The 22786-nt window shown below is 42.9% G+C and overlaps 1 protein-coding gene across 1 annotated transcript; it reads right to left on the bottom strand.

The window, feature by feature from the left end:
- Positions 1–1231: 1231 nt before the first annotated feature.
- LOC104037162 (uncharacterized) lies at positions 1232–22156 on the bottom strand. Its single transcript, XM_075705029.1, is given in 5 exon segments — positions 1232–1938; positions 16042–16211; positions 19670–19852; positions 21397–21529; positions 22075–22156. Coding segments are annotated over 5 exon segments (1275 nt in total).
- Positions 22157–22786: the final 630 nt, after the last annotated feature.

The raw sequence follows: 22786 nt of genomic DNA, 5'->3' as shown, positions 1-22786 counted from the left end.
GCTTATTACCTCACAAACATGATCCTTTGAGATCTCTCTGTGTGTATATATGAAGTATACAATAAATAAGCTCTACTATGGTTCAAAAGAGCCTCATCTGGGCAATGACTCTGAGCCAGACAAAACCGAAAAAGAGTGAGCACAGCCAGAATCAAAATTGCCTCTTCCCTCCTCTCAAGCTGACAAATCTTATGCACTTCAAGAGCAGCCTTTTCTTCTTGCTCCCTCATCTATGAAGACCAGTGATCTATTTCATCTGCCTCAAACAAAGGACTCTTGAAAGATGTGCTCTTAAATTTATTTTCTCAACCCTGGGGGCATACAATTACTGCTGTTCACTCACGCTTTGTGTGTTTAGATATTGGAAGGACGCATGTACTTTCTGTCATTGTTACAGCATTCCGATGGAAAACTCCAGGGCAGCCTGGGTGTTCCTGACTCGGGCTCTGCCCACCAGCAGCTGTGGACTCAGCAAGCCAAACCTCGTTTAGGTGGTTGTGGAAGCAAGCAGTATCTTTACTAAGCTGACAGCTGACCAATGTGCTGCCTCTGAGGATCTGATCTGCGCTCAGTGAGACGGGGAAAATGTAGTAGGGAGCTGGAGGAGGACCCACACGCTGCCTTTTCTATTGCAACGAGTTATTCCCAGCAGCATTCCTCAGGGAGCATGTGATTGGCATGCATCAACCCTCGCGATTCAAAAGATAAAACGCTTCACTAGCCCAAGCAAAACAGGTCACAAATGTAGCTTCGGCTGTGACTCAGGAAAGCGCTTGAGTGTCCTTTGCTGTGTGAACGGTGTGGCGTATGGCGATAGGATGCATCGACACGCACAGGATCTGTTGAAGGCTGCCCATCCTAGCTCTGTATCCAATTCCTTATGTCACGGGAGAAGAAAGGAAGTGGTTGTTAGCACAAGTTTGGCAGCACTGCAGTTGCAACCTGTTAACAGCCCATTGCTGTTCAGATTTGCTCTGTGCAGGATGAAAACATTACAATCAAACACATTTTAAATGCAGGAGTCCAGCTTGAGAGACGGATACAAAAAATGGACTGAACATCAATTTTATTACACCATGTTATAGCAGTATTGTTACATTTGGTGATTCGATACACACCTCAGCACCTTGTAGGACAATACATTGTGGACTGATCTCCTGTTTAGGATGTGATGCCCAGCATCTGTCCCTTGCTGAGGCTCCGGCTCTCTGGCATAGTCCCAGAGCTGACTTCACACTAACGTGGCAAGAGCCTGGATGTTGTGGGAGCTTTTGGAGGTCCCGTGGACAGTGTGGTGGTTTGTGACGCTTCTGTCTCTAATGCTGCTTTTGGGGATGTGCTGATCCTTGGCCGCATGGCTCCGGAAGGCCCGGACGGTTCGGATAGCAAGGATACAGACCACAAAGCTGGCAAAGTACAAACAGGCAGCAGCGACACCAAAAAGGCCGACGGCTGCGTCGCCGCCCTGGACCACACAGTTCATGGAGGTATAACCACGGCGCGCATACAGCCTCTCGCGCCTCTTGCAAACTTCTGTGGAGTTCACCTGGCTGACAAAATGCAGGTAGAGGCCGACTGCTGCGATGTACGCCATGCCAGCCAGCAAGTTGAAGGTGCATTCGCCGGCCAGCAGCCCCATCCTGAGCTTCTGGATGGGTTTTGCCCCCACAACAAGGAAGACAAGGGTAAGTACTGCTGCTGTTAAGCTGAAGGCTACTCCGCCATACACGCAAGGGGCTCTCATCTGGGTGAACTGCATGTCTAGCTCCCTCACCTCCCGGAGCTCCGTGCCCTCAAAGGGGCTATAGGCTGAATTCAGGCTAAAGGATCCAGTGCCGAAGCCGCCAAGTGATGTGAAGCCTGCAACGGAGGCTTGGGCAGCGCCCACACAAATCAGCACCAGGAGGTTAACCGTGATTTCCACAAACTTCAAAATGCCTGTAAGGAGCAGAAAGATGGAAATAGGTGTCAAAATCCCATCTTGTGCAAACCAGGGGTGATTGATAGAAGTATGCCAAAACCATAGACAGAGAGCACTGTTACTGAGATAGTCCTCTTGGCTACAGAAACAGAAGAGCACTGCTTTAAAAGAAAAAAAGAAGCACGAGCTCTTGTGTGGGTACATTTCAGAGGCTGGGCAAATTACTTTTTTTAATTTGTCAGTGTGCTTGATAAATGGATCTTCATGCGGGGAAAGGAATCCATAAAAATTTTACTGTGTTTGTGTTATTGCCAAGGCAAGCGCAGTGATTGTATTTTGGCCTGCAACTACTTGGCATAAACACACTAAGCAAGAAATATCCAGTATGAACAAAATGCTGAGGTTAAAGCTGACAAAACCCTAGAAGCTTCTAATGGATTAAAAAATTCTGCAAGTTATTTAGGTCCTTTAAAATGTGTTTACTGCTTTAACTTACACCTTTTTTTGTCTTTCTAAGTGATTGTTAATTTAAACTTATTATCTAACCAGATGCAACTTCCACTTCATCTCCTTCAGAGATAAAAATCTCTTTGTAAATCTGAAGCAGCAGCTCCTGATTGCACAAAGAAAAGGAGGGAAGGAGGCAAAAAAACCCACCTTATATGCAGAGGTAAGTTAAGGGAACTTGATACCAGGTCATGTGTTTTCTTCCCCCTGCCCCACCCACCTTCAGAAGAAGGCCTTAGGACTTCTGAGCTGGCTCTTCTCTTCTTTTTCTTATGTTATGCTACTGATAAAGGTAACCAAGGTTTCTTAAGAGAAAAAAAAGGTGGATAGATGACTTCTTTTTGTGGTAGTCTCCTGTCAGGAAGGTGTAGCATCTGTTAGATAAATCTGATTATTCTGTGACAGCTCACTAGGGGTCAGACTAAGATTAGTAAACATGATGGATGTTGAAGCACAGCCTAGCTAGAGTTGCCTATTCGGGAAATGAAAACCCTTAGTGTATCACGCGTGTTGCTCCTCAGGTTCTGAAGTTAATTACAGAATTGTGAATCTTATTATTCCATTGCAGTCTGACAGCCAAGAACATAAGATGCTTGACACAGTGGTCCTATATTTGTCTTTAAAGTGGGCCAGAATCCGTGGTTTGCATACAGACTTTCATTTTGTGCTGCTAACATTGATCAGCATGGCATTTTCCTCTTGAGCAACAGCTCAGTTGCTGTCAAGGCTGTATGGGCTTGAAAAGAAAGGGCTGAAGCAGCACACAAGGGAATTAGACAAATTCCTCTCTTGTGTTGCCAGATGCTTCTAACCGAAGAAAGCCAGTGACAGCCACCATGAAGGATTATCGGATATTCTTGTTCTGCCTCTTCTTATTCCCTCCACAGAAGGCTGAGGTAACGAGCACCTTCCTGCTGCTGCTTGCTCTTCATAGCAAGGTGCTTGCAGTGGTTTGACAAGGGCCTTTGGCCACTTCAGGAGTTCCTGCTTCCCCCCTGTACCAACTGGTCCCCTCGCTTCTGCTAATGAAGCTGTAAGTAGGTCCTGAGCCCATTCACATCATGGCCTTGCAAACTATCCCAGAAGCACAAAGGGGAGCAGTGATAATGGTGGTAACACCTGGGAATAGAATGTCTGAGGCTCAGCATGCTTCAGTTTGTGTGTGTGTATATACATACATATATATGCACAAGTGCATACATACACAGATTTCATAGCCTAAAAAGAATTAGGTAGAGCAGGCAGAGAAGCCAAAGTGCTCTTGCTGAGGAGGAACTAAGCGTGCAGTTCTATGCATGTGTTCCTCAGAGGTGATGCTGATTTCTGCATGACAACATGCCTTTTCCTTGACCCTTCCACACAATCATTTCTGTGAAGCAGGGCAATAGCCATGCTGGCTACCAAATCTGTTCAGCAGGCTTCAAATAGAATCATAGAGTTGTTTAGGTTGGAAAAGACCTTTAAGATCATCCAGTCCAACCATTAACCTAACACTACCAAGTCCACCACTAAACCAATTAAGGGTAGGGTAAAAATTTCATGTTTCCTGGCTTGGTGGCTGGATTATTTTTTAATGAAAGTAAAAACTAGGAACCATTAAGGTTGGAAAGGATCTCTAAGATCATCAGTCCAAACGTCAACCCAACACCACTATGTCCACTAAACCATGTCCCAAAGTGCCACGTCTACCCGTTTGTTGAACACTTCCAGGGATGGTGACTCCACCACCTCTCTGGGCAGCCTGTTCCAATGCTTGACCACTCTTTCCGTGAAGAAATTTTTCCTAATATCCAATCTAAACCTCCCCTGATGCAGCTTGAGGCCATTTCAAGGAAGTACTTGTGAAGCTAAATGTAAAGAGAAATTTAAATCTTGGTCCTTGAGAGAGGATTTGGAACTCTTTGTACCAGATTCAAACAATGCAGCCAAAAGACTCAATGTTTTAAATGGGTACAGAGTCATCACTTTACCAGGACTGTTCAAAATATTTTGAAAGAGTAATAGCTGTACAGGACGTTCATTGGAACTGGATCAGATATTTTTTGTCCGCTCATTTGAGCTGTACAATATGCCTTCCAAATACAGGGAGTCAGCTTAGGTCCTCAGGGCCCTTGGACAGCGTTGGATGCAGAAGGCCACTTCCCTTTTTAAGGGCTGACTGCTGATTTCATAGGTGCTCCATCAGGAAGCAGTTCTTACAAGTCTACAGGGAGGAAAGACTATTTGATTAAGGGAAACATAAATTTTAAATATGTTTGGGAGCCTGGAAGTTGGGAATTCATGACCAGTCAGCTTTCTTCTACCGCTGACTTCAGAATTTCCTTTTTGTCTATGACTGGTGAGGCACTCCAACCCACTGAGCATCAAGCTTTCCTGCACATCACCTTGCTGAGCTTTAGAAAAGGCAATTTTCTCTTGTCAAAGTAGTCAGCACCTGCTGCTAACCTCCCCACATTTATAAGTGACCCCAATCCTCAATGACGCTGCTCCAAAACGTTCTATGTATTCACACAAATTCTGTAGGCAACACCTTAAGTTCACTGAGCTGATTGCTAGTACCACAGTAGGGCTGGCAGACGTGCCTCTTTGCTCATGGGATGACAAATATGATCAGTGTAGGTCTACTGTATTTTTAACTGCAGCAGTAGATGCTTTAATGGCATGCTTGAAAAAATTTCCTTAGACAGGGCATTCAGGTTGGACAGGTTTTGTATGTACCTGCACAGTTTTCACACACACCTGTTGTAAAATTGATTAGAGTAACTAAACAATGGTTCATTAGCAGTTACTCCACCAGTTATTTGCATCACATGGATTAACTTTAAAAAAAAAAAGTGCAATAACAAAGCCTCCTGTATTAAAGAAAATCCTAAAATGATAAGCAGTGTGTAGAACGAAGCTGTGAATTACAGGTCTATGATGAGAGCCAGCAGGGTTTGCAAAAGTAGCAGACAATTAGTGGAAATCCCTAAGGCCTTGTACAATCATCAGGGCTTTGATGGAAATATTAAGCCCTACAGTATATTCAGATCTTGACCCAGACACTCCAAAAGGCTCATGCAGCCTTGATTTGTGACAGTTACAAGCTGATACCCAATCCTACTATACTAGTATAAACGGGATAGCCAGACTTGAGAAATAAGGAATAAAAGGACGGTTAAGTTTTGAATCTTAGCTCTGTCAAGGTATGCTAACACACACATACCAGCAGTGACCTACGTCAAGCAGTGTACTGCTGGCAGAAAGGGCTGAGTTAAAAGCCACGCTTCTGAGTCTGTGCTGCCATTCCTGCTTTCACAGGCTGGTTAGCTACGTCATCTCAGTTATAGCTGCAGAAACTAGACTGCCAAAAGGTCTTCCTGTGGGGAAATTACTTACCTCTACAACTATTCCCGAATCCCATGCAACAAAGAACACATTTCAAGACTTGAGTGTAAAATCACAGGAGGCCTGAAAATCTCAGAATTCCACTGGTTTGGTTATTTTTTCCTTTCTCAAGTTCAAAATCTTGGGCTCGCTCTAAAATTTAACTGATTTGTATTAAATTTAGCACAGTCAACAGCTGGCTTTGGGAACTCTCTCCATACTGAGCAAGTAACAAGACTCAAGTCTGGGCTCCTGGATTTCCATTTCCTTTCCCATGCTTCTTTCCTGCACTGCTTTTCAGCACTGAAGGTGAGGAGAAAGGCTGCAATCTAAAAGACAGTGGGTGTTGCTGGAGCTTTCCAGAGAATTGTTTCATCCCTTCCATAAAATCTAAATCTGCAATGGATAGTAACTTCAGTGTATTGTACTTGTTAACCTTGTTTGAATCCAGCCTTTTTTTTTTTTTTTGCCTTGAGTAGGCTTCCTGCTATAACAAACAGCAGCCTTGCAATTTATACTATTAGTCTACTATTTGCTTTTTCTTTCCCTTCCATACTAGATGCATGCTAGGCTACTGCCATGGTATTAACCGACTGATCAATGGTTTTGTCTTCTGTCAAATGGTGGGCTCAAACGACCAGCAAAGCAGCCAGGCAGGCTGTTAAGGGTACAGATCCACAGGCAGCTGACCTTACTCTAACTAGTAGCTCCTACCTTTGGCTGGGCAGTCACCACTTTTCTCCCCTGCCCAATATAACCCCAGCCTAGCACTAGGCCCTTCCAAGAGCTGTTTTAATAAATTAAACCAGCAGGAAACAATTCAACTCTTTTCTTGCATGCTGCTGTTTTCTCCTGCAACTTTAGCAACTTGAACTGACTCACAGCATATCTGATGAGCAATCGTGCTGGCATCAGGGAAATAACACAGCCAGGACCAGAGAAAGACCAGAAACTCTTCTTTCTAGGTGAGTTGAGCTGTTAAACCTGCATGTTCTGCCTCATAAAACTACACCGCGGCTGACCGTGTGGTACCCAGTAACTCAACTGCGTGCTTGTCTCATGCGTCAGAAGCTGTACAGAGGCATTTTCATCCAGGCACTGTAGCAGGATGGCCCCAATGTTCAGGTGTCAGGATCACAGCGTGTGTACGTACGTGTGTACGTAAAGTAAAACGGTCACTTCATGTTTGTTCCTATGTTTCTGCGGCTGACAAATGAATCTGCGGGACAGTCGGTTCTGGCTGTTTCTGTTGAACTCCCCTGGCCCCATGAGGGCCCGACTAATAGACACAGCCTTTGAAGTGCCTCCCTCCACTGCCTCTTGGCACAGCAGTCACTTTTTTCCTCTGTTGACTGCACATGGACTCCTTCTCCTGTCTCTTTCAGTATCATTCCCTCCTCTCAAGTTAACAGCCCTGTGCACTTCTAAGATATTTCATGTTTGTCATTCTCCATTCCAGCTTGCTTTCTCCCTCTGCTTCCTCTGCAGGCCGCACACCACCGGGACCAGCCGGGCAGCCCCAGGGTGCCCACCTCAACCCCTGCGGCAGCGCTCGGAGCCGCACAGGTCACGTCCCATTAGGGGTCGCTCCAGGAGAAGGGAAGAGAGGAATGAGGGGCTACAACGCATGCATTAAAAATCATTCTCCCAGCCTTTCTTACTGAAAGCTGTCTTTTGGGTTTTTTCCCAGTTTGGGTAGCTTTCTGCTTTTCAGAGGTAATCTTTTTTTTTTTTTTTCTTTCCCCTCCAAAGGAGCAGACAAATATTTTGCCCATATATAGTGACTTACAAAAGCAGCATTCAGTCCTGAAAGTGATCTCAAACGCTGAACTTCTCTTGCCAGTGCAGGTTTGGCATTCCCCAGAGAGTAAAGGCAGAGCTCAACATGCAGCTTTGGTCACCTCTCTGCTAAACTGAGTCGGTGGTGGAAGGAATAGATAAGGGGGAAGGGGGAGAAAACATCAAAGGGAAGAGGGGTTTTGTTCTGCTTTTGGAAGGGGACAAAAATGTGACAGAAGTGGGGAGGAACCCAAACAGTGGAGGAGAACTGAACAAGGGAAATGAAATGGAGACAACAGTTGCAAGAGATTAGAAACATTAAATCTGGATGCAAATTATTAAAACACCTTGCTAACAGTATTATTCCCCTTATGTATACCGGTACAAAGCAAGATCTTACTGAAACCAGTAACAAGAATTCAACCGACTTCACTGATGCAGGATCTGGGCAATACACAGCTTTTTTGTAAATGAACAAATCCCCCACAAGCCCCCACCCCACCATTGTTTTTGTAGGTCTCTGTGTTCTTCAGCCAGTGGTGGGATTTAGCTTTCACCAAGTTATGCTAAAATCTCCCTAATGGAGTAATGTTCAAAGGCGGAAAAAACCACAACCCAACCCTAAAACACAAGAGTTAGGCAACGTAACACCAACAGAATCTTGGCTTTTCAAAGTACCCAAGGGAACTACATACTCGGAGCCAACTGATTTTAAATGGCACGTAAGTGCCCAACACATTTATGCTCTTTTGAGATATCCATCTTACTGGAAATCGATGGAAAAAATAGTTAAAAACTTGGAAAATTAAATGATTTATGTGCTCTAGAAAGAAGCATTATTATTATCTTTCAATAAGTTGTCCCTCCTTAGTCAAGATAATCACTCCATTAGGAAATCTCAAAGGATGACCAGCCTTGTTTTTAATGATTCAGAGAAGCCTTGCATTCAGAGTGCTCAGATCCAAATGTATTGTCTTGTTTTTTCTGTGTATCATCTTCCCTTAAAGAACTACCGTCCCACCTGCTCTATTCCTTCTGCTTAATACCCTCCCATGGGAATCCTCTAAACAGTGCTGTCCAATTTTCACAGGAAAGGGTGGACTTAATTTGTAGAACTACTGCATCAGCCGCTATCCCCATAGTTTCCCACCACTGTATGACACTAAGATTTACTTGCCATCAAGACACAGTTTCAGTACAGACCAGCCCCTGCCTGGGAACAACAGCTCTGGTTTACTTGTTCCCAGTAGTTCTTTAAAGCATCACTTCTAGCATGTTCGTGATTTCTCTCCTGTTAACTGAGCATGAGTCATCTTCCACAATTTTGGAGAGGGTGGGAAGCAAAAGGTCTTGCATTAAACCATAGCACTTGGCAATACTGATTTAAACACAACAGTTGTAAATGGCTGTGCATGTATCTGTAGCACCGGTAGGTCTCTGTGCGGTCACCTCGTGTTCTGCATTTCAGGAAATGGCCTTTTTTCTTTCTAATGTACCCGTAGTTCTTTCAAGTAGTAAACAAGTATCTTGGTATCGAAACAAACTTGCAGGAGGTGGTTGGTTTGGTTTTTGGTTTTGGTTTTTTTTTTTTTTCAAAAAAAAGAGTTCAGAAAAGAATGAAACACCCTTGTTCCTTATGCCAACTTTCCATAGCCACTCCCTCTGTTTGAACTGAAACTGAGCCTGCTTTAGAAAGTACAAAGATTGGGGTGTTATTGCTCTTTAAGTAATCATAGTCTGGCTGAATGTAGGTCAGGTTGGAGGCACCTGTGAACCCGAGCGTCTCACTCACTTTACCAATTGTGGGTTGTCACACTTGGTGAGCAACATTCCTGACTGGGTGGATTTTTCTCCTTTAAGTGAGCTAACATCACCTGCTCAAGAAATAGAGCTACAGTCAAGAGACAGTCAGTCTGCTCTATCAATTAGCTTCGAGAGCCTTTTTGTTTTAAAGATAAGAGTTTTACCTGGTTCTCAGAATTTGTGTCAGATGTGGGGAAGACAAACCCAGTGGTCCTATAAGAAAAATGGTGCAACTCCTGTTCTATACTGGTAGAGAGCAGACTTAACTACGATTTCCCAGCAGGGAAGCATGGACTAGAGTCTAACACATACCTAACAGCTAACATCAACTTTGCCAGTATCTGCCCCTGCCAACTTAAGTAAGTCTTCTCAGTTGTAGTTCTCCCCTTCTAAAAACAACAGTGTACATGTTAGCACAATGCCAAAAGGTGGATGAAAAAGAATTTGATATAAAGACGTGGGCAGAGTGAAGTCCCATATGTTGGCAGGGCAACAGTTTGCTAAAGGTAACATTTGGCATCTGCAACTAGTGTAGCTCCCCTGCATGTTTTTGTAGAGCTAACTGCTCATGGCTATTTGTATTTCACAGCAAACAGGACTTAACCTCCAAGTGAAATACTTTCACTTCAGAACAGGAAGGTTACCTGCAGCTCTGCCACTGTACCTTGTTACTGTGCAATTTTAATTAAGCATTTTGAATAACTGGGATTATTTTAGTCTGTCCAGCTCTGTCCAGCTCCCACTACTAATATCCTCTGTCTTCACAATTACAAGATTAAAAAACTTGACGGCAAATTCAGTCTGTTAGTCACACTGTATTTAAGATACTCTTTGTAACAGACAGGAGGGGGAAGCCATCTAATCACAATAAGACAATAGGGGACCTTAGTGCTCCCTTCTTACAGCAGAAATATGTTGAAATTAACTGCCACAGCAACAGTGTATGACAGCTTTGAGCACAATTTAAAGGAGCTAAGCATGGCAAACTGTAGGGGCAAAATGTGAAGATGGTGACTACAAAATACAGCAGTTTCTAATCCTATTGGGTGCCTCCACAGAAATGTAAGTATCCTGCTGACCAGAAAAGATCTAACATGTGCTGCTGAATGTACCTGTGATATGCTTGTTTTCATCCACAAAGTTACCTGCATTATGCATATTTAATGACCCTTCAGTGGTTTTAAACGTATATAACTGACGCTACACAAGGGCTTTTCCTTGCAGATCACTATTCTCCCCCAACATCTCCACAGCACTTGGAAGGGATACAAGTGCTCTGCAAAATACTTTTTCCCCTCTTGCTCCCATACATCTGACTCCAAGAAGAATGGCATCAGGACACAACACAGCAACATAACAGCAGCAGTGTAATGGTTATGAACAATGGCATAACTCAAACCAAGTGTCTATAGTGTGAACCCTAGTGTGTTTAGGGTGACTTTTCATCTCAGTATTTTTTCCAATCTATGACTATTCGCCAGCATGCATAGCTACAAGAAAAAGATTTGACTGTGTTTTGTAAAAACAAAAGCTTATAGATGTTTACATTTCAATTAATGCTGGCTTGTTAATGCATGAATATGCATTTCTCCATGATATCATGGAGAAAGTCATTGTTACTCCCTAATTCTATTTCCTCCTCCAAATAAATTGTTCGATATTTCCTCCTGGCTATGCTTGAAATTGGAGACTTCTCTTGTTGTTACAAACCATAATGCTGTCTTTTTCTGAGAGGAAATTGGTCTGAAGATTTTAACAATTGTGGATGTTAGAAAGTAGGCTGAAGGCATGATTGTTTGGAAGTGCCTACAATATGCTTAAGAAATCTGACACTATTCATGGCGCAAAGCTGTATTCACGGCAGCAAAGAACAGGGATTCAATTATACTTGCTCCTCCACAAAATGTTTTCTAACCTTTTTACTGCTGTCTCCCTTAAATGCCAAGTGGCTTGAAGAATTAAAAAGAAAGCTATCAGCTCAGAATTATGACCAGCACAGTACAATTCTATACAAGGCAAAAGTGCAGGCATCTCCTGAGTCACATACTGACCAAAGATGGGAGAAACTTAGTTTACCTTCATTATACATAATAAAAAGAACATGAGAAGTTTTCAAGGTCAAGTGACCAAATATCTATGACCAATTTAAGATCAGCAATTCATTCTTGGGTTTGACTCAGAGTTTGCTCTCTCTAAGGTGAAGGAAGAAGCATGATAGCCAGCCTTGAACACTTCTCTCGTTCCCTCTGGTAACCAAAAGCACTGAATATGGTTATATTTTCAAAGGACCTGAGGGGGGTCCTTTGAAAGGCAAATATGATTACTAATTTAGTTTTTCCACACAATAGAGAGAACTATAGAAATTTTACCTGTGCTATGAAAAGCAAGTTGAATGTTTTCTTCTGAAAGAATTTCAGCTCTGAGTATCCCCAGGCCAAAAACTCTTAATGTTTTCATCGTGTGCTGCTTTAAATGGCACGCGCTATTGCGCATGAGTTGTAAGAAATGGTTATTGCAAGCAGTAGTTCATTAGTGATGAAATGTTTGTCACTACTACAGAAACAGAAGGTGGCAGACTTCTGTGTTTATATTGCCTTTTGAATCTTTAATCTGCAGATCCACAAGTGTGACATCCCTATGAAAAAAACATATAGAAACTAGACATAAAGACAGCATAGCAGGGAAGAGTCAAAAGTTTCTTAGAGGGAAGTCATTTGAAACAATCAGCAGATATATGAAGAAAGGCAATCCAAGTGGTAGGGCTTGAATGACAATAGGGCTTAAGTGACACAAGCTCCTGTGGGATTAAAGATTGTCTCACAGGTTAGGAGTGGTTAAAAGAAAATACAGAGTAAAAGGAAACAACCACTTTTCAAACAGAGTTGAGAGAAATCTCTGTCTTGTGCTGCCTGCCACTGTGATTATGCCCGTGTTAGCAGTGCAGAGGGAGTGGATCTGCAGAGTCAGACAGCTGGAGCTGAAGACCTAGGGGCTACATGATAGGCATTTTCTGGGGAGAGAGAGGTACTTCATTTTAGCTCTAGTTTGGTGCAAAGGACAGAGTGCCTGCTAGTGGTTACAGCTCACCCTCTCATTTAGTTTTATCTGAAGGAAATACAGTTTGGGGATACTGAGACTGCTCTGCAACATGGCCCACATAGCTGTAAGTGGGGACTCCAGACAGATTCAGCTCAAAAGTACACACCAAAAACTACGGTAGATGCACGGACTAGTGAATTGGAAAGACTGAAAAGTGAGATGGAGAAGTCTGTTTTAATAATAATCACAAAAAATTCTTCATGATTGCCAATGGTAAAATTGGTAGGCTGCTCAGAGCTCAAGCTACTGAATGAGAAATTAATGAAATCAGTGTTTAATAAGCAACCTCACACTTCATGCATGTACACAAACATGCACACACGCACCCGCCATCTACAGAGCATACAGGTCGCTCTAAACAAATCATTTCCACTCAGGAAAGACATCAGGTAGCCTTCCCTGAAAACATCAGCTCGGTGTTCACTGATAGTCAAACACCACACGAAAAGCTAGGAAGCATTAGGATAGGACTACAGAACCAGAACTTTTATGCAGATGTCTGATTCTCTTGGGAATTTATCTTGAACTCTGAGTGCAGTTCTGGTCAGCCCATCTCAAAAGGGTACGATGGATCTGGAAAAGGTAGAAGGCTGGCAAGCTAACCAGAACTGGAAAGACTTCACTCTTGATAGGGACAGAACTGACTATTCAATCTATGAAGAAGTGATTGGAGTACAGTGACAGGAAGAAAGGGAAGACTTCACTCTAAAATCATAAATCTCATGGAGAAGGTGAATATATGAGATTATCATTACGCATTTTGAATACCACCAGAATCAGAGCCACCTTCTTTAAAACATTTTAAGGACCAAACCAGTACTTCTTCAAGTGGCACAAAGAAACCATGGAACTCCTTGTCATAAGATAATGTGGAGGCCAAACATTCAGAAATGGATTAAACAGATTTGATAGGTCTGTAAAGAGGTATTAAACATAACAGAAGTGACTGCAGTTTTTCAATTCGGAAAATTCCACCAATCCGAAGTTTGGAGAGTATTCCAGAGGACAGCTCACTCTCTACTGGTCTAAACTCTGATGGTCCTCCTAAATTTGCACTCCAGTACATTGTTTGAAAGGATGCATAATTAGGTGTCTTGTATGATCCAGTACTGCTAGCCATGTGATCCTACCTGAACGGCTTTGAATAGGTAATGCTCATATAACATTTTAACACACTTCTTTCCTTCTGTTTTCAAGATGAAAGGAACAAAAAGGAGCAGAATGTTTTGAAGTTTCTTAGATGGTATCAAATGTTCCTGCCGGCAAAAGGGGTCAGTATCAGTTGTTTCTTCCATTATATTTGGATTGGGTTTATTGTCTTAATGTGGTTGTAGGGAAAAAAGGGGGCAGGGAATAGGGAGAGAAGGTGGGAATAACAAAGATAGGCGAATGATGTCCTTTTTTCTGCTGCTGCTTGCAGCTAAGATGTTCGAATGATCACTGTAAAAATAACTGCCTATTTCTGGAATTCAGCTTTAGCTCTTTTGGAATATTGCTGATGAAAAGCATGAAGAGGGCAGTATCTGGGTGAAGGAAATACTTTTCAGAGTTCTGGTTCTTTAGAATTCCTCTCTAGTTTGCCAAACTGGTCAACATGCACAAAGAGCACAAGTGTATTTGCTGGGCAAAAGAAAAAAACCAAACCATAATGGAAGTAGTGAAAGTAGAGTGATGCATGGTCAGAAACTAAGGTTCACATTTCAGTTGTTGCTTTGAAAAAGACTGTGGTACATCACTTGATTTCCCAGCCTTGTTTGGTACTAGTTTATTTTAGAATTATGGTGATTGGGAAGGGGGAATTTCACCTGTGCTGATAAATCATTGGCAAAAGAAAGAGATGGTTAAGAAGTATTTACAGGAAGATTTCATGCTGTAAGAAGTTGTAGCTCACATGTACTGACTTCTTAGTAAACAATTCATGTAGTTCTTCATTTACAACATTTACTATGACTGCAGGGAATACAGAATTCTGCAAAACAATTCTAGGAAATTCTGCTAAATCTTGGTACTTTCAAAAATTAAACAGGGGAGTAACGTTCTCATAATCTTATCAACCTCCAATATCTTTGCATTTTTTGAAGTAAAACTGCTAATAAAAGGGTTTATTTTCTACATGATCTCTTTTCCCTCCTCCACTGCAAGCTCAGACATTAAATTTTTGGAAAATATTGAGCAAAACCTGGGGGAGGGGTGGGAGTGAAATCATCATCGTAAACTGATGCATCCAAAACTAGGACATTTTGAAAATGTTAATGATGTTTAATGCACTGAAATAATGAGAAGTAAATGAGGGTCAAAAAAAAAAAAAACCCCACCAAACCAGCAAGTCACATTAAGCTATCCATAAGTCTAAACAACCAGAGAAACTGAAAACTAAAAATAACTTGCCACTTCATTTTTCTAAAGCTGTGATAAAATAAGGCACGGAGTTTTCTAGAGCTTCTCAGACAAGTTAAAATAATTTAGTATTGTTGAAGAAGAAACTGCTGCTACAAGGGATAAAATATCAGTATGGCTCTGTATCATTAAATATGCTCTACTAACTGTTGGAGTTAAAACTCCTCGAGATGAAAAAACAAACTGAATACACAGAACATATTTATAAGAGAAAATCGTTCCACTCACTCTTAAAATTGTTCACATACATACAGAGAAATATTAAGAGCAAACTGAGTGTGTTATTTAACTTTCTTTCACAGAGTGAAGAAATAATCTAACATTATGTATTTTAATTTACTTCCAACACCTAAACTCTTCATTTGTCTCTCTACTGGAGGACACTGAAAGGCTATTTATGGACTTCAGCCAAAGCCTTTGCACCTAGCTGCCAGTTCCAACTCAGACTCCAGTAGGCCTTTCCTACAAACAAGGTGAGAAAGCTCATTGTCCTGGAAGAGGGAAAATTTTAAAGGAGTAACAGATATTTTAGCACCCTTATTTTCAGTTTACGGGAACGAGTTTACTAAGTGTTAAGGCTGATCTCCTCCCACATTAATGCTCATTTCTCTGCTTGTTGTAGTCACTTCCTAGCTATGAAAAAAACCAAGTTATTTTTCATGAGCTGTTTTATTGGATTCATGTCCATAAAATAGTTTTGTCTCCCACATCGTTGCTTTATAAAGATGTATCAGTGATGACTGGATTAAATCCAGAGCTGATAAAAAGTCTGAGAAAAATGCGTCAGAAATAAACTAGCATCAAAGCTTCAACGGCCATCTTTAAATTGCCTACAGATGCAAATATCTATTTTATTCCTAAATCCCAAAGGTTAACTCTTGCTGCACAACCTGAGTGATTATGCACATGACCCACTCTAATGCTCTGTATGCATACTCTGGAGATGCATTTTCAAGTATCTAAATATCTCTATAAATCTTGCCTTTAGATGCCTAAAACATGCTAGTAACCCACAGTTAATGCCATTCATTAACTCTCCCAGTTTGGGTTGGTTTTTTTTTAATATTCCTCTAGCTTTACTTTCTTATGCTTCTAAACACAGAAACCAAAACCAAGACAAGTTCTTAGAAGGAGAGGAGCAGATGGCAGGCAACAAGAATCTCACATACCTCTGGTTGTGCATACCTTTGAACACTTCATTGAGAAGGTTTCCTTGGGAGGATAACATTCTGTGGGTGGGCCAAAATATTCCCGTACTGTTCCTGAGGTTTTAGAGTAAGGGTCTGAGCAAGCAGTAGAAGTCCTTAAGTACTGGCCATCTCGGATGTCTTCTGTTGATCTACAATAGAGTAAACGACTAATGTGTATTAATTAGATCATGCTCTCTCCTGAATATTAGAACATGAGAAACTGGCAGACACTGCTGTTAGTGGAACCAGCTAGCCTTCTTCACAGGTATGTGATCTTTTTTGCTTGCGTGTTTTGAAAGCAAATATCCAAAATATTTGCATATATCCATGTTCACAAGGATATTGGCACTTGATCATTGTTATTTTGGAAAACTATGTACTCACTGAGTAGGCTGGCTGAATTGTTTAGGTTACTTGCTAAAGGTAGCAAGGAGGAGGGTGCGGGGAGAGTTCCTGTTCCCATAAAAATGAGTAACAGCTTTTTCATGAAAACAAAACATTTTTAGCTAGTCCATAGCAGCCCAGAGAATAAAAATGAGAAATATTTTCACATAATAAATGTGTAAAGTAGCACAACTATTTTGTGGGTGTTTTGTCAAGTTTGTACTTCCAATTACTGTGTCTCACAAAGATGCCTTTTAAAAGAATGAAAGCTATTAAAAGAAACAGATAAAGATTTTAAAGCGGGGGGGAAATGCCTATTCAAATATTTCTCTTTTTTTCTTTTGCAGTCTTTGATGATATTGGAAGAGGAATCTAAAATCGACCCCCAAAAAATCAATTTCTCCTGTCTCCTATTAGACTTTTCATTTGTATACTTCAGAATGGAATTGTCCACTTTGCTGCAACGACATACAGCTCCACACCTGAAGCCTGATGATTTTTAAGGTTGGTGAGATTTAGATTATTCTACAGGAAAAGCACAATTTGCCCTTTTTTAACTGGGCTAACACTCAGGTTAAAAGAAACATTGGCTGTAAATTGTTTTGTAAGTGTCTGGTCTAATCTAAATGTTCTCCCTCATCTGAAGGAGAACTGGAGCCTGCCTTTTTCAAGGTACAGCTGGATGACTTTGTTACTAAAGGGTATTTTAAGTCTCATTCAGCATTATTTTTATTTATAAATTCTTCTTCCTATTCAGTTTTTATCTTGAATTTCTTATCCACAGATCAGCATTTTCAACTGTAGTTTTGTTTCCTAGTATCACTGCACTTCACTAAGGTTTATCTTCATCCAGTTCCAGGTTCAACTTAGAAATAGTTTCTCATTCATCCACATTAAATCATGTTCTTTGTAGTTTTTACTTTTTAATTAAGGCATTCAATAACAAGACCAATGCTAACATCTCCACATGTAGTTGCCAACATCTCTATTTGGCTGAAACATTTCTGATTTTTCTGACCTTTGTCCTGTGTCTTGTGCAACCACCAAAGCATCCTGCGCAGCTGCGTCACATAAATTAAATAAGCTGTGTGATTTATAAGACGTCCAGCTAACTTGAAAGCAATCCCTTTGGTACTTCTGATGCAGCTGCTTCTCTCTATTGTATCCTGCTACTTGCCAGAAAACAAAACAAAAAACCAAAACAAAAACCCCCTAATGTTCAGCAACAGCGCACAATTAGGAAAAAAAAAAAATTCTTTCTTTTAGATGCTTTTTTTCTCACAATGGCCTATTCTGGCCACCTTCGCTCCTGTTTTCCTTCAGGACTTTCCAGTTCAGGATAATGCAACTCTTTCTCCTCAGCAATGAGAGGAAGCTTGCTATAGGAGTTTCAGACAGAAATGCGTTTGGAAAGAAAATTACTCTGGCTGGAAAGTCTTGCTTGTAATGGATGAAAGCATTAGGCACCCAAATTACAGTTTCCATGAAACTCTTCCCATCTATTCCATTACAGTATCCGTAGGTCTTTTGGTCCATCAGCCTAAGTCTTCACCAAAATACTGAAATATCCTTACAAAAGCAGCTGGTTTTGTCCTAAGAGCTAAGCAGGGGAAATGCTGTTAGGTTAAGCCAAACTCCATCAAAACAACTGATGGAAAAGTTTTTCAATCAGTTGTAGCAAGGGCTGGTGCCCCCCAGATTCTTGGCTTCACTCTAAGAATTATCTCCATGGCTATTACAGAGCTGTAGCTGCCGCTTCCCTTTCTCTAATCCCCGGTGGACACAGGGATGGTCTGTTGGCCTTTACAGTCCTTCCACCAATTTTCAGTCTACGTGTCCAGTCATTTAAAACTAAGAGCAAAAACAAGAAGTCCAGAGAAGCGCTTTACTAAGAAGTGGTGGTGTAATTTATAGCTATCCTTTCACACATTGCTTTTATTATGCTATATATGAAAAAACCCCACCCAACCTTTTTTTTTTCTTCTCTCTGCAGTGCAGTTAATGCATTCCTGGCATTTGTGGCTCTCACTTCTAATATGTTCAGGATAATTTAACTATATCCCCTCCTGATTTCTGCTTTTGTGAAGGACAGTCATTCAGCGTCTGAGGGTGATTCTTAGGCTGACCTTTTGTTCCCATTTCTCTCCAATTTTTTGTGATTTGAGAGAGAGAGAAGAAAAATTCATTAGCTGTTTTCATAATACAGTAGGATTACCACCATCCAAATGTTTTACATTTAGCCATAAGTAGTCCTTCTAGTAAACACAGTGCTCTTTACTACTGCTTTTATTCTCATCCTGTTTTTCTTGCTAAAATGTGTATTTTCATGGAGTACTTCAGTACTTCAGCTTTTCAATAATCTTAACTATATTTATTTCCTCTCCCTCTTTGCCTCTATTCTTAAATTGACCTACAGTCATGCCCCCAGAGACTAAACAGGGGTGATGAACACGTTACTGCCAAGGCCAATCTGCCAGTGTTGTTTAGAGCTACGGACCTCTCTCTTACAATGCAGTCACTGGCATGCACTCAAAGGAAAACAGCCTAAGCTCACTTCTAGCATGCTGTAGGTTAGCCAGGCTGAAAGGAGAAGTGTAATATCCTAAGAGTTTATTTGTCACTCAAAACCTTCTATTAGTTGATTTGCTCATTGTGCTGATAGGGTCTGACCCACTATCAAGTGCTGCAAACTGCCTTAGACACTTAAATAATTAGCCATTTATTGACTGCAACTACTGAAATTAATTTTGTTTTGGATTAATATGAACTTGTTCACAGCTGAACTAAAGCAACCTCAGAGTTCAGAAAGTCCCTGTGCCGGTCTCGGTCATGTCACATTCTCATTTAAGCAATGCATATTTGGCAAGCCATGGCTTGCTGTCACCTGCTGACCAGCCTCTTCAGGAACTGTACTAAGACACACGGCCACACTTCACCCACTTGTGACCCAACTTGATCCAGATAACCCCAGGAAATTCATATCTCTGCCTGTGTCACGCAGCCTATCTTTCTGCCCCCTCTTGAATTCAGTGCAAAGAAAAAGGTTAAATTTCTAAGTGTAAAATAGTGATTCCAAATGTGGCATGTTCATGCTTCATGATTTCAAGGCTAAGTAAATGCTTTCTTTACTATTGTAATATGAAGGTATTTAAAAGCAAACAATAAAGATGACAGACATTATAGACCTGTTGTGATATGTTTCTTTAATGTGATAAAGACATACCTTGCATTGCATGGGTCTGGTTTTCTCGCTCTTCTGCTTTCCTTGTATCTATCAGATCCATGGCTCTCATTGTGCCTGTATTGTTTATCTTGGTATCGTCTACCGGCATGAGACATCTTGTTTCTTACAGGTATTCGTTCTTTCTAAAATAACTTCCTGAGCCAGAGAAATAACACTGGTTCATTTCATAGCTCTACTTAAAGTTATTCATTGACCAGCACTCACATCCATTTCATGCTGATCCAAGATTTAGTGCAGACTTCCTTAACGAGCGAAGGAAGTAAAAGCCCTTTAAACTACAAGTAAGGTAACTTCATTGAAGAAGGAAGTTTTTCTTTACATTTTCCTATTCACCGAGTTACTGTCATGTTTCTATATTCAACACTTACTGCGCTTAGCTTATTTACTAGGTCTGCTCTGACTCTCCTACCTTTGTTGCAAGGAGAAGACGTGACGTCCACCAAGAACACGAATCTTGGCTTCTCTAATGTTGTCTCTTACATAAAGTATTACGAAGAATATATTTATAATTATTATAAAATTAAGAACCCAGCGAACACCAGTGCGTTGCATGAGCGTGCATGCAACTGCCGGTGGCGGCAGGGCAAACCTGAAAGCGCGGGCTGTGAACTTTGTCCCGGGAGTTTCTAAGAGGAGGGCACCCATCCGTGTAAACAGATGCAGTACCAAACGTCACCTGTGATTTGGACAAAAGTTAGGTAAGGGGAAAGCTGTGCTGGGCCGAAAAGAAGTCAGCGAGAAGATACATCCTTGATAATTTGGTATTGAGAAGATGTATCCTTGATAATTTGGTATTGAGAAGATGTATCCTTGATAATTTGGTATTGAGAAGATACATCCTTGATAATTTGGTATTGAGAAGATACATCCTTGATAATTTGGTATTGAGAAGATGTATCCTTGATAATTTGGTATCGAGAAGATACATCCTTGACAGTTTGGTATTAAATATTACAGGGATGTGATTTCCTGAAAATGTCTTTACCCTTTCAAGCGCAGCACACTTAAGCCCAAACCTGTAAAATACAGGAACGCAGAGTTTAAGCACCTAAGCAACCTTTATTCTCGTTTCCCTTCATCACAGCCCTTCAGCATTACTGCAGAAGGTGCCCGCAGTCGATTTAAATTTTGACTGATCAAGCTGAAGACTCGCTTAGTGACTTCCCTTCCGTCTCCTTAGGGTGGCACTAAAGAAATAAATTAATTTTTATTTGCGTACGGCTGACAAAGAAAGAGACAGCGCCTTCCTCCGCGGGAGCTCAGCTGCTCCGCCCCGGGCAGAAGCCATTTAGGAAGCAGCGGCCCCGCACCTTTCCCCGCGGGCGGTTTCTGGTGCCGCTCCCCTCGCCTCAGCGCCAGGAGAGCAAAGCCCAAACCCCCTTCACCCCCCGGCAGCGACCCTGACGGCGGGGCCCCGGCCTGAGGCCGCCGAGCTGGGGCGCTGGGCGCTGCCCCACGCCCGGCGCACACCGGCCACGTCCCGCTGGCCAAAAAGCTGCGCCCCTCGCTACCCCCCCCGCCGGCCGACCCCGGCCCCGCGCCTGCCCGGCCCCTGCTCCTCTGGGGACGCCTCGGCACCGCGGGGGCGAAGGCCCGCGGGCCCCCGCCCCTGCCGCCCCTCACCTGAGGGGAGCGCCCAGCTCCGGCCCGCCCCGCAGCAGCTGCCGGGAGCAGCCGGGCCCGCCCCGCCTCGGCCCTCCCCTCCTCGGCCCGGCCCGGCCCGGCCCGGCCCTCCTCGGCCGCCCGCCCTCCCTCCCTCCGGCGGCGGCCCGGCCCCCGGCGCAGGTGCGGCCCTGCCCGCCGCTGAGCGGGCCCGGCTCTGCCCGCTGGGGACGAGCCCTGCGGGGGGAAGGAGGGGTGCTGCCCCCGGCCTGGCGGGCAGCTGGAGAGGGAGGGGGAAATCCGCGGTCTGGGGGTGGGGGACAACCCGGGCTTTTATTAAGATGAATAAAATGAGGTGCCTGCGTGCCGTGGTGCCCAGGAAGAAATCTGGTAAGCGGGGGCCCTGAGAGGATGTAAAGCTTGAAGGTTAATAAAGTTAAAACTCCAGGCCCCCACCGCTTGCCTTTTTTTTTTTAAAGCCAAGTTCATTGACTGGCAGCGCTCAGGGCGGGAAGCCCTAAGATGTGCGGAGGACTGAAGGTAAAAGAAAATGGGGGAACCTGGCCCCCAGGAGCAAGTGGGTGGGAACGGGCTGCGTTGCGCTACATGGGTTGAAAAGCGAGGTAAGCAACTAAATCCTCCTCTGGTGTAAAGCCACGTTTTAGATGATCGCCCACTTGAATGCATGCAGTCTTGTTTCTTGGTGCTCTGCTGAAAGCCCTCTCTGTGGTGGATCTCCGGGGCTTTGTCTCCTCGCTGCCAGCCTGTGATGTTTCTCTTACAGAGGAACGATGCGCTGGCCCCCTCAGGATGTTTTCTGTTGGGGATATATCTATTTTTGTAGAGAGCCTGGGGCAGACCCATGAACCGGCATTGCAATGAATGACTTGTTCATTCTGCAGTCCTGTACACAAAACCAGTCCCTGCCTGAGAAGCAGGACGCTGGTGTTAACGTGGCGCCGTGCCCAGCTAATCTTGAGCCTTGGAAAGCTTCCCCAGGCTGTGGCACTACCCTACACAAGAGCTGGGACCAGAAAATCCCTTTCCTTCCCAGGGCTTACACAGCAGCACACTTGGGGTACCAGCGCTTCTTGAATTTGGACTTAAGATACGTAACTTAGTGCAGTCCCATGCTAGGGCTAAATCCGAAATCCTCTTTCAGTAACATGCAGGTATCAGAAGAACTGCTGTCCCCGAAGTGAGGAGATACCTACAGGAACTGAATACTCAAGACGTGTGTTTTGTAAATTGCTGGACTGTGGTAAGACTCTGATTCCCTGCTCCGGCTGAGCTGTGTTAACAGCTTATCTTGCTGTTTACTATTCTCACCTCACCTACACCTCTTCTGCTGTTCCTGCCTTCAGCTCTACAGTTCGTCTTCTCTCTGTCTTGCACCAACCCTAGCGCTCACTTGATCACATAATAAGCCAATTCAGCTTGCTTTCCAGCCAAAACCAATTTACTTTCTGCTGTTTTAGTGAGTTGAATTGGCTT

This window comes from Pelecanus crispus, chromosome 2, assembly GCF_030463565.1.
Source record: "Pelecanus crispus isolate bPelCri1 chromosome 2, bPelCri1.pri, whole genome shotgun sequence".
NCBI classification, from domain to species: Eukaryota; Metazoa; Chordata; class Aves; order Pelecaniformes; family Pelecanidae; genus Pelecanus; species Pelecanus crispus.
The sequence above is the reverse complement of the archived record's forward strand: the minus strand, read 5'-3'. Positions and strand labels throughout refer to the sequence as shown.